The sequence below is a fragment of the Alligator sinensis genome, unplaced genomic scaffold, assembly GCF_000455745.1.
Source record: "Alligator sinensis unplaced genomic scaffold, ASM45574v1 scaffold50_1, whole genome shotgun sequence".
In the NCBI taxonomy this organism is placed as follows: domain Eukaryota; kingdom Metazoa; phylum Chordata; order Crocodylia; family Alligatoridae; genus Alligator; species Alligator sinensis.
Window position 1 is genome coordinate 1,552,517 of NW_005842059.1, and position 12,343 is coordinate 1,564,859.

At 54.0% G+C, this 12,343-nt stretch overlaps 1 protein-coding gene across 1 annotated transcript in view; it reads right to left on the reverse strand.

Annotated features, from left to right (window-relative positions):
- The window catches only part of PYGL (glycogen phosphorylase L), a 33,781-nt gene that overhangs the window by 524 nt on the left and 20,914 nt on the right, over positions 1–12,343 (reverse strand). The window contains exons 11-19 of the mRNA XM_006023083.3: positions 10,403–10,566; positions 8,687–8,801; positions 7,454–7,555; positions 6,139–6,286; positions 5,123–5,181; positions 4,637–4,778; positions 3,565–3,772; positions 3,118–3,252; positions 871–937 (exon numbers count right to left, since the gene is read on the reverse strand). Coding sequence (XP_006023145.1) covers positions 871–937; positions 3,118–3,252; positions 3,565–3,772; positions 4,637–4,778; positions 5,123–5,181; positions 6,139–6,286; positions 7,454–7,555; positions 8,687–8,801; positions 10,403–10,566 — 1,140 coding nt within the window. The remainder of the gene's footprint in view (positions 1–870; positions 938–3,117; positions 3,253–3,564; positions 3,773–4,636; positions 4,779–5,122; positions 5,182–6,138; positions 6,287–7,453; positions 7,556–8,686; positions 8,802–10,402; positions 10,567–12,343) is intronic.

The window sequence follows — 12,343 nt, forward strand, 5'->3', positions numbered from 1 at the left end:
TTTCCCTGACTTATGCCCCATTTTCCCCCCTCCAGCTGGTGCTCTCTCTCTGAGAAGAGTTGTGCAACCGAGACACCGAATCCTCTAATCCAGCTGCAGCCAACACAAATCCATGCAATGGACAATCTCTCTTCCAACCACGGCTAGGAGAGGTTGCTCACACACATTTAACAGCCTTCAGCTCCCTGAAGAGAGGTACCAGAGGATGGAGCTGGACTGTCATTACTGGTGGCAGATGACAGGACAAGGAGCAATGGGCTCAAGTTGCAGCAAGGGAAGTTGAGATTAGATACAAGGAAAAACTCTCTCAGCAGGAGGGTAGTAAAGCACTGGAAAAGGCTACCCAGAGGTTGTGGAGTCTCCATCCTTGGAGGTTTTTAAGACCCAGCTAGATGCAGCCTGGGCTGGGATGATCTAGTTGGAGCAGGGTTAGAGTTGGAGTTGGACTAGATGGCCTCCTAAGGTCCCTTCCAGCCCTCATTTTCTACGATTTAAATGTCCAGTGCAAACTGCAGTCCTGTGCCAGTCCCTGAAAACGCTTTAGTACAGCTGCATTTTTGCCTTGAGCCTCACTAGAAGCCACGCAGACACCAGCCTCACCCCACACCTTGCACGACTGGTAGTTCAGGGGAGTGCCAAGCAGAGTCAGACCAGTGGTCCATCTAACCCAGTATCCCGAGTCCAGCAGTGGCAGGGGTGGCTGCTCTAGAGTGAGCGCCCTGAACAGGGAGTACCTAGAGCGATCCCCTCCCCCGTCATACCCTCCATAGCATTTGTCATGTTGATTTAAAGGTGCCCAGCAGTTTCTATGCACATCCGCTGCAGCTCTGCCCCAGCCGCCCCCAGGGCGCTCTCTTTTTCATCCCTTACCATATACAGCTCGCTGACTTTGTCCTGGCATTTGACATACGCCTCGTAGTCTGCAAAGACTTTAAACCTGTTCCAGGGAAGGTAAAAAAAAAAAGAGTGAGTAAGTCCTGTTGCTCTTCCAGGCATTTTAAATCCTGCAGCAACATGTGCAGAGAACAGCTGTGCAACGCTGGCTTGTACTAACCCCTTCACAGCTGTCAGAAGGATTTCCACCATGCAGTCTCTGACACAAAGGTTTTCCCCAAACACCTGTTAGAGACCTTCAACTCCCCTTCGTGAAGAATGAGCAGAACCATCCTATCCCATTGCTGCTGGTCAGGGGAAGGAGATGGCCCCTCCAAAACATACACCGAAGGTGACTGCAGTGTCCTGGGAACAGCATTTAGTATCCATGTACTCCTGTAGACACCACAACCTCAACCCACCACTCAGAGAAAGCCAGCCTGTGCCTAAGAGGCTTCACAGCATTATTTTATAGCACCTGAACTGCAAACTGCCCAGCCCTGCCTGGGGTGGTTTCTGTTCACAGGAATTTGCAGACTCCCCAGACCAACCCCACTTACATCCCACGTAGTTTGCAGGAGAGTTTTGCAATGATGTTACATAGGGGGAATTTGTAACCCTGCCAGTTCAGGGCACTGGGGCAGGCCAGGCACAAGGCAGGACTGGGGCCTTGGGCTTCTGGCTCAAGCCAAGTCCCTCTTCCAAGATTGCACTGTTGGGAAGATCTACGATAATAGTCCTCTCCCCTACAATTAATTCCCAGGTGTGCCTGCCTTCACATAAAGCAGTTTCTGCAGCCAACCTGGCCGGCTCACCCCACCACTCTGGCTGGCTCTGCAGAGATGCAATTCTTAGAAATAATGGGGAAAAAAAGGGAGAGCCAGTTTTCTCTCTGGATTTTCCAGGCTGTTGACAACTAGGAACCCCAGCTAGAAGCAGCACACTCCAGCAAGAGGTCTTGGCTAGATCCAAAATAACTGAAGACAAAAAAAAAAAGCAGAGTATTTAGTGCTAGCTTGTCTGTAAAGATTACACGGAGGGAACAGACAGACCCAGGCCAACTCTCACGCTGAAAGGGAAATGGATGTGGATCCCGATGGCTCCTGTAGCAGGCTGCCAATGCAGGGGGTATGCAGGCATTTTTACCTCTGCACACAATTAGGAAATTCTGGCCTCTTGTTTATCAGCTTCACCGTAGCCACAAGGCCACCATCCTACAAGTCCAAACGTTTCAGAAGACAGCAGCCCCGTCTCATTTCTAGAAGCAGGGAAGCGAGCAGGCAAGTGACATCCTGGCTCCTTTTCACTCAGAGGCAGGGCAGGCTCTGCTCCTCAAAAAAAAAAGCAGAGCTTGTCTGTAAAGATTACATGGAGGGAACAGACAGACCCAGGCGAACTCTCACGCTGAAAGGGAAATGGATGCGGATCCCGATGGCTCCTGTAGCAGGCTGCCAATGCAGGGGGTATGCAGGCATTTTTACCTCTGCACACAATTAGGAAATTCTGGCCTCTTGTTTATCAGCTTCACCGTAGCCACAAGGCCACCATCCTACAAGTCCAAACGTTTCAGAAGACAGCAGCCCCGTCTCATTTCTAGAAGCAGGGAAGCGAGCAGGCAAGTGACATCCTGGCTCCTTTTCACTCAGAGGCAGGGCAGGCTCTGCTCCGAGCTGCCTGGAGACTTCCCAGCGGCCCTTACACATTTACAGCTACCCCCTGACAAAGGCAAGTGCCCATGTGCATCTAAAGTTGGGCACTCCCAGCACAAACATCAATACAAGCTGCTTCAATCCAAGGTATGCAAATACCAATTAAAAAAATATCAATTTAACCCGTTGCAATTACAATGGTTAAATGATTCATCAGTATGGCAACCCCTGCCCTGCTGCCTCCTGGTTCCTGCTAGGGCACTGCACAGCTTCCCTTCCCCACCTTCCCTGCCAGACCGTCCCCGACCCTGCGCTAAACGATAACTGGTAAGCTATAACCATCCTGCCCTGCTGCCTCCCGGTTCCTGCTGGGGCACTGCACAGCTTCCCTTCCACACCTTCCCTGCCAGACCGTCCCCGACCCTGCGCTAAACGATAACTGGTAAGCTATAACCAGTTATCACTGGGCTTATTGGTTAAACACCTCCACTCCAGTCAGGAAAGTTCGTGCGTCTCTTTGGCTGGGTGACAGTGTAAAGGGGCCATGGTGGAAGGGAGCCCAGAGAGGATGGAGTCCGCGCTCATGTCTCCTCACCGGTCATGGTGGAACAGCATATTGACAACATCCTTGAACAGGTCTGGCTGCTTCGGAGAGAAGAAGCCCCCCTTGATCTGGTCGATGACCTGCTTCAATTCGGGAAGCTTGTCGTAATAATCCTGAGCATTGTACCTGCAATGCAGAGAGGAGCCCAGTCATTGAGAGAAGCCTAACATGCACTGATGAAACCTAAAGCTAAGGGCACCCCATTGCTGGGGTGAACACGGATGTGAGCTCTTTCCACCCACAGCACGCCTGGAAGTCACCCCTTCTCAAAGGCTGTGCTCGGAGCCAGGGTTAGCTCAGGCCCCGGCTGCAGTACAGCACCACTATCGGGGGGAGCCATGCCAAGGCTGTGTAGAGAGCAGTTCTCATCTAGGGACAGCCCAGGGGGCTCTGGTTCCCTCTTTCTCCCTCTCATGCAGTGCTGGCCGGTTGCCTCACCCCTTCTTGTCCAACTCTGCCACGTCCTCCACCCTCATGCCGAAGATGAACAGGTTTTCTTCCCCGGCCTCCTCCGCCATCTCCACATTCGCCCCATCCATGGTGCCAATGGTGAGCGCGCCGTTGAGCATGAACTTCATGTTCCCTGTGCCCGACGCTTCTGTCCCGGCGGTGGAAATCTGCTCGGACAAGTCGGTGGCTGGAATCACTGCCGAAGAAACGAACCGAAAAGGTTATGGGGTTGCCAGCTCGATTCTGAACTCCACCGCAAGCTGGAGCCCGGCGGGGGACCCATCCTACCTGGCTGAGCTGGAGAACATCATTTTGTAGCACCCAAACTGCAAGCTGCCCAGCACTGCCTGGGGTGGTTTCCATTCACAGGGATTTGCAGACTCCCCAAACCAACCCCGCTTATGTCCCCTGTAGGTTGCAGGAGAGTTGATGCAATGATGTTGCATAGGGGAAACTTGTAACCCTGCCAATTCAGGGCACTGGGGGCAGGCCAGGCTCAAGGCAGGACTGGGGCTTTGGGCTTCTGGCTCAAGCCAAGTCCCTCTTCCAAGATTGCACTGTTGGGAAGATCTACGATAACGGTCCTCTTCCCTACAATTCCCAGGTGTGCCTGACTTCAGACAAAGCAGTTTCTGCAGCCGGCCTGGCTGGTTCCCCCCACCACTCTGGCTGGCTCTGCAGAGATGCAATTCTTAGAAATAATGGGGGGAAAAAAAAAAAGGGAGATCCAGTTTTCTCTCTGGATTTCCCAGGCTGTTGGCACAGCTAGGAACCCCAGTTAAAAGCAGCATGCTCCAGAAAGAGGAACAGACAGACCCAGGCCAGCTCTCATGCTAAAAGGGAAATGGATGCAAATCCCACAGGGATCTCGCTGGCTCCTTGTAGGCTGTCAATGCAGAGAGCATGCAGGCTCTGGCCTCTGCACACAATTAGGAAATTCTGGCCTCTTGTTTATCAGCTTTACCTTAGCCACAATGCCACTATCCTACAAGCCACAAGGCACAGGCAGCCCAGGGAAGCAGCACAGGGATGAACCCTCTCTCTTGCTCCTGCCCAGTACCTTTCTCTGCCAGCGATACCCGGTAGTTCTCCAGGTAGATGACCTTCAGCTTGCTCCCCACCACGGGGTCATTGTTCACCACATGGGCCACAGACGTGATGAGCTTGATGATTGTTTTAGCCATGTGATACCCTGGAGCCGCCTAGAATGCAAGGCACAGACCAAAATCTACTGAGAAGGGCCAGAGCGGGTGGCCACGTCCTCTGCCAAGGACGGCCACCTTGCTCGCACAAAGCTGAGAACAGCCTGTTACTGCTGCGACAGCCCGGTCCACATTGGTTTCATCTGCCCATTATGCCCAGCCTTTTAAACGGCAAGATCCAAGGCAGGGACTGTCATTTACAGCAGCCTGGCACAGGGCAAGGCAAGCTCTGCCAAGGCCTTCAGATATCACCGCAGCGGCTCTTTAAGAGCAGCTAACATGAGAAACATCGGTCCCCCATGCCCCATGGATATCTAATCATGACTGAACTGCCGTGAACTCACTTTGCCTCCGATGATGACTGTTCTGGGCATAAACAGCTTCGTTGGGTCCCTCCTTATGCCTGAAAGAGAAGGAAGACTAAGTCAGGGATAGGCAACCTTTTCCCCGGCTTTGTCCCTCGTTGGGTCAGAGGTGGGTGGGTGGGCACTAGGATCCCCACCGCTGGCACTTAACCCATCCCTGGGGATAAGTGCCTGCAGAAGGGCCCCCCTGCCTCTGAAGCCCCCGTCCGCAGGCCAGATCCAAAGGTTCTGCAGGCTGGATCCGTCCCCTGGGCCGTAGGGAGGGCAGATCCAGGATTTGGCAAAGGTGGGTGCAGTTGCAAGTGTGGCTGCACTCCCTACTCCCACCCTTCTCCCTCTGCTTCCCCCCGCACTGGGGCAGGCAAGCCCTTGGCTGCTGCTCCTGCCACCCCATCTACATCCCAAGGTTGACAAGCACCCCCCACCTGCCCTCAGAGCCATGTCCCCTCCCCATCCCTTCTCTCCCTTCTCCTGCTTGCTGCTGCCAGGTGCTGACCTGGGAGTGAAACAGGCTCCTGCCCACTCCAGCTGGCCTGTGCTCACCAGGCACTGTGGTAGCAGTGGCCGGGGGCACATTCCCTCTCCCTGTGATGGCTCCTGGGCTGGCAAGAAACACCCAGGGGGAACAGGTGGTTGGGGGGGAAGCATGCCTGCCTGCTGCCACAATCCAGGGCAATCCAGCTGCCACACCCCAATGCAGCCCAGCAGGAGTGAGCAAGAGCCCCCTTGGCATCATCCCCCAAGTGGCAGGCCGGGGAGGAGGTGTGCCTTTGAGCATGGAGGGGTAGGGAGGTGGGGAAATGCTAATTTCTCGGAGACTTAAATCCCTGGCTGCTGCTACTGCAGCCTGGCCAGAGGCAGGGGGTGCAGGTGATCTGCCCAGGCCGTAGGTTGCCGACCTCAGCTCCAAGTTACCCAGCATGCTAGTGTCAGGGCCATTAGCACGTCCTCTGGCCAGCCCGGTGCTTGCCAAAGCCATGTGGCGCATGACTCACGGTTGTACATGGTGATGATGTGCAAGCAGTTCATCAGCTGCCGCTTGTACTCGTGGATCCTCTTCACATGCACGTCGAACATGGAGGACGGGTTGATCTTGACCTTGTACTCCTCCTCCAGGAACTGGGCGAACTTCACTTTGTTCTCCTGGAGGAGGAGTGAGAGGCATTAGCGCTGCGGACCAGGAGGACTCACCTAAGGCAGGGGCGGGTGGGTGCTAGGCCCCAGCAGCACAGCTCCCTGCCTGTCCCTGAAGCCTCAAGTATCATTCATGAACCATGTAATGGGCTTTCTAGAGTGCATTGAGCTGCCATGTGAACTGCAAGGGCCACTCTGCTGTGTTGGAGGTGGAGACACACGCACACAATTTTTTTTGGAAAAAAGAATCACAGACAATGAGGGTGGGAAGGGATCTCAGGACGTCGCATCTAGTCCAACCCCCTGCTCAAAGCAGGACCAGCCCCAACTACATCATCCCAGCCAAGGCTTTGTTTAGTCAGATCTTCAAAACCTCCAAGTATTGGATTGCACCACCTCTCTGGGTAGCCTCTTTCAGTGCTTCACCACCCTCCTAGCAAATGATGCCCCTTTATCAATCCATGGTGCATCCACACCTTGAATATGGCCCCTGGTTCTGGTCCCCACTCCTGAAAAAGGATATAGAAGAGCTAGAAAAGGTCCAAGGATGGGCAACAAGGATGATTAGTGGTATGGAGGGGCTTCCATGTGAGAAGGGACTAAAGAGGCCAGGCCTGTTTGGTTTAGAAAAAGAGATGCTGGAGGAGGGGTACGTGATAAGAGTTTACAAAATACTAAATGGTGAAGATAGTCAGTAGGAAATTATTACGTACTCTCTCAATACAAGAACTAGGGGTCACAAAATGAAATGAGCAGGTAGTCAGTCCAAAACGAACAAAAGGATGTTCGCTTTCATACGATGTCATTAAAATGCAGAAGTCGCTACCACCAGATGTGAAAGCCAACGGCTTAGTTAGATTTAAAAAGGGATTGGACCCATTCTTGAAGGAAAAGGGCATCAGTAGCTATTGAGTGCAGGAGTGAGGGAAACAGCCTCTGAATCAGAGCTTCCTAGATCTGCAATACTGGAGGCTGCAAGGGAGAGGAACAGGGGGAAAAACCCTGGCCAGACCCAGTTTGCTCTCCCTGTCAGCATCCGCTCTGCCCCTGTGCAACACAGGAGACTGGGCAAGGTGGACCTGTGGTCTATAGCCTATGGTCAAATGGCAGTTCTTATGCTCTTATGCCTGCAGCCAGCTGAGCCCACAGCATCCCTGAGAGATGGGGCCGCCTCACCTGTTTCACTTTGGACACCTCCCGAATGAAGATGTCGTCATTCACGAATTTGTGCAGCTTGGTCAGCTGGCTCAGGTCCTTCACGTAGTCCTCCCCTATTTTCTGTTATGGGAAAAAAAGATATAAATATATCACATTCATCCCTGCACTTAGCAAAAGGGCCTTTCACGCCTGCAGCAGACAGTCTGAAGTAGCCTACGTGACTCCTGGTCTTCTAGCATAGTGGGGACTTGCCATTTTCTCTACAGAGTGCCTGTGGCTGAGCCCAGCACAGACCAACCCCCAGGCTGGCAAAGGGGCAGTGAGTTCTCAGTTTAAAGAGTTAAAGGTTGAAGATCAAGGACTTAATAGGTTTCCTTTCTGAGACCAGGTTCTGCAGGTCCCCTTGGCTCCAACACGAATATAGCCAAGAGCCTGGGATTTACAAAAAGAGCAGCCTGGCACAAAGCTCCTTCATGTGGGAGAGAACAAGCCGAGTCCCGCTCACGTCAGCAGCTGTTTTGGAACAGCTCTGGCATTATTCCTGTTGAAGAAAGCCTGCCGATACACAGCGCTTTCTTGTGCCTTGGGCCTCCTTGTCTGCTGCTTGTGTGGATGCATGCATGCACGTGCATTACCCACATGACAACAGCAAGGAAAACTCACGGGGTTTCCCATTCCCTGACAAAGCCCTGCCAGCTAAGAGCTGAAAAAGTTTTCAAGCTCACTCTCCAGGCTCTCTCCTGCAGTTCCAGGAGCAATTGCTAAGTGAAGCATGCACCAAACTGTCCGGCTCACGCAGCCTCTGCTGTATAAGGGGCCATGAGCTCTCTCCAAGATCACGAGCCAGGGGTTTGGCATTGCCCTTGGGGCTGGAGGCAGGCTGGGCAGCCCCTTTTCAGGAGCACTGCACATGGGAAGTGACTTCCTTGATAAGTTCTTGCTATGATGCTGGCCTTGAGCCAAGGCACACAGAGCTAGGATCACTCCCAATGACTCTTCCCAGCCCTGCCAGGGTTGGGGCAGCCCCTGGGGGTTCAGTTTGTGGTACCCTCCATCTCAGGGCAGTTCTCAGAGCTACATGGAAACTGCAAAGCCCCGAGCATCTGAGCAGCCAGCTCTGATGGGAGAGGCTCCACAGCATTCAGCAAGGAGTCCACTGATCAACCCCATGCTAAGCACTTGAGACTCTTGGTCCTCAAGGCATTTCATCCCCACTCCCAGGACACATGCTCCCAGAGAGGCCACCGTTACCTCGGCTATCAGCTCCGCTAGCCCAGGGTTGCACAGCAAGAGCCAGCGCCGGGGGGTGATTCCGTTGGTCTTGTTCTGAAACTTCCCGGGTTCCAGCTCTGCAAAGTCCTTGAACCTGCGGCAACGACAAGGTCAGCACCCGACTCCGGGAAGCCTGGCGGCCAGAGGCTGCTTTCCTGAACCGGCACTCAGTCCCCTCCGAGACCCCCAGTCCCACAGCATGCAGGTCACCTTGGCTCCGACAGGAATGTCATCAAGAGCCCAGGGTTTGCATAAGGGCAGTTCAGGTCTGTCCTGCAGCTCAGCACAAAACTCCCCACGTGGGAGCTAACAAGCAGAATTTCAGACACCCACTCATGGCCGCAGCTTCATTGAAACAGCTACTGTGTTGTTCCAGTTGGAGAAAGCCCAGTGGAAAAATCACAGAAATCCTAGAAAAGTGGATCTAGAAGGGACCTGCTGAGGTCATCTAGTCCAACCTGCTGCCTAAGGCAGGACCATCCCTATCCAAACCATCCCAGATAAATCCACAATCTAAGTTCTTTGTAAAATGACCATCAACCCTAACACAACACAAGACACAACACCTGAACCTGCTGCAGGTAAAGCAGGGGGACCACAACAGCCAATGCCCTACTTCTATAAAAGGTTGTTAATAGATGCTCAAGAGATCCCAGGTAATGATAATGCGGCTCTTGCCTGTCTCTTGGGCCTCCCTGCATCCCTACAACCCATTAATTAGAGCAGGGATAAGCAGAGAGACAGCAGGACCTAACCATTAGAGGGCAGGTATATGGACTTTCTACCCCAGCTCACAGCACATGCCTGGGAAGTTGCTCCCACCTTTTCCCCATCCAACTCCCAGTTTCTGGGCCATGAAAAGCAAGGGGATCCAGCTTTGGAGCTGACCCTTCTCCCTTATTTTACAGCCCATTGCTCCATTTGGGCATTAACCCTTTAGCCACTGTCCAGATGTTGGCAGAGCCTGCCTCCCTTCCTGCACTGCTCCCAAATAATTGTTCCTGACTCAGGCCCACCAATGATTTTGCACCCTGTCCCAGGCAGAGGGTTGGACTACATGATCTCTGGAGGTCCCTTCCAGCCCCTTGTCTCTGCAATTCTATGTTAGGAGGCTTCTGGTAGACCCTGTCTGCACTGTAGATGGGTGCTCTGCAGCACACCATAGGGACTCCTAAGTGACCTCAAACAGAAGGGTGCTGGGGACAGCCCAGCCCTGCCAGCCTTAGCTCTGTTGCTTCCACACGCCAGGGTAAAATCAGCCCGTGCAGAGCGCCATGCTGTCACAGCAAGACGGCCTGTGCCCGAGCCAGATCTAACTGCTCCCTGGGCAGCCCAGCTCCACCCTGCACTGCAGATGTAGCTTAGTTTAGGGGATTTAAGCCACGTCCAAACTGCAACACTCCTTGGGGCTGGCAGCAGCAGCTTCTCACGCACCACCCTACCCCACAGTGCTGGGACAAGCTAATTAGCCATCACTCAGCAACATCAATTATCCTATCCCCATGCAGATGGGACAACATGGCTTCCAGGGAGGAGCAGCGGTGCATGCAAAGCTTTGCAGGCTCCAAAAGCACCGCTACCCGGCACGGCGAGCTCGCACTCTAGACACGGCTTTGGCATCACAAGCTTTGAACCAAGTCAGAGGAGCCCGCTCCAGTTTGGGACTCAGCCCCCGCCTTTTGGTCTCATGCTTACACCTGTGTCCTCACGATGTCCGAGTGGATCTTGGCGACGCCGTTGACGGCGTGGGAGCCCACAATGCAGAGGTGTGCCATGTTGATCCTCTTGACCCCCCCTTCCTCGATCAGGGACATTCTCCTCAGGCGGTCGACGTCATTGGGGAACAGCGCCGAGACCCTCTGCGAGGCAGGGAGACAAGACAGGCGTTAGGTGGGAGCAGCAGGCTGGGTGTCACAATCCAGCGGCCAGCCAGCATCAGCACGCCAGGGGACGTGCCTCCGCCGGGAAAGCGCCTGGCTCCAGTCAGCATCCAGGTGCGGCAGCGCCGTTCAGATCACAGGGGTCTAGGACGGGTGAGCCCAGGGTTCAATACTCCGCATTGCCACAGGCTTCCTGTCAAGCCTTGGACATGTTGCTTAAGGCAGGTTTTACAAAAGTTGGGTGCCTAAATCCCTGAGGGCAAGTCATTGATACCCCCTGGGGCACCAGAAACACCAGAGCTGCCTGGCCTCAAGTTGAAAGTCCCCAGCAGGGCAAGGACAACTTTTTCCCCTGCTCTCCTCCCCACCTCCTTCGTAGTCTCCAGAGATGCCAGGAAAACCCCTGACAGAGGACGCTTCTGCTCCAAGCTGTCCAGTGCAGGGTTTTGACAGTCAGCTGATTATTGGCCTTAGCCTGGACAGCCTCAGGTCTTGAACCTGGGGCTGTCCGGGGGGTGGAAAAGTCAGCTGATTGTCAGCCTGGACAGCCCTGGGTGAACTGGCTCTAGGACTGTCTAGAGTTGGGGCTGACAGTCAGCTAATTGTCAGCTTCAGTCTACAGACAGCCTTGGGTCTTGAATGGGACCTGAGACTATCTGTCTGGGCTGACACGCAGCTGGTTGTCAGGCCCACATGCAGGCGCTTGGCTCTCAGCTGCCCTGCACAGGAGAGTCCTGCACTGCCCCTGCCTTCCTCCCAATTCTCTGATCTCAAAAGTGACTGGATGATTTGGATTGGGGAATCAAATCCCATTGCACCATTAAATCAACATGCACCAGAGGCCTTAGTCCCTGCCACACCTGTGAAGCAGGGACAGCAGTACAGAGATGGCTTGAGGACCACATCTCAGAGCATGGGAGGGACTCGGGTCCTCCCGTAACTAGATCCAGCTCTAGTTTGGAGAGCGTGTGGCCTATGTGCAAAGAAAACGCCAACAAGTAATTCATCACAGATCTGTGCGCACAGCTGTGAACGTAGCCCCTCATCCCACGGACTCCAGAACAAGTTAGAGCAGAATGAACAGCCTAGCTCTACTGCCAAGGGGCTACGCTCACCATAGACAACTGGTACAAGACAAACCACCTATCCTGGATACCCAGCTTGAGAGAGACAGGCAGTGAGACCCACAAGGAGCAGCAACCTCTGAACGGCAGGACCACGATCCATATCCAGCACGTCCCAGAAGAGGCTTTAATGGGACTATCTTGGGAACACCAGCCCTTGGCCACCCGGCAGCACCTAGGTTGAAAGGACACTGCAGGGCTTGGGGAGCTGGGCCGCATCACAGCTGCTGTTCCTTCACTTCCTTCACCCATTGCCCCCACCCTACTCCAAGCCACTCGGGGGGCATCGCTGCCCAGGCGCTGCCTTTGAAAAGCCACGTCAAGGGCTTTGCAGGACTAAGGTTCCCCAAAGAGGAGCACAAACTGCCTGGCACCTTTCCTCCCACATCTCCTCTATCCCTGCCACCAGGGCTTCGTTGCCTAGTTCACGAACTAGGCAGAACAGCGTTTGGCCTCTAAGTGGCACCGTGGGGCATTTATACACATACCGTTTTGTCCCACGACGTGCCGGAAATCAGGTCGGTCTCAGTCTGCTCCGTGTGCGAGCTGATGCACACTGTGCTGTGTCATGTGCAGTTGTATAAGCAGTGAAATGCGCCTTGGCGCACAAAAAATGGCGGTGGTGCACTTTT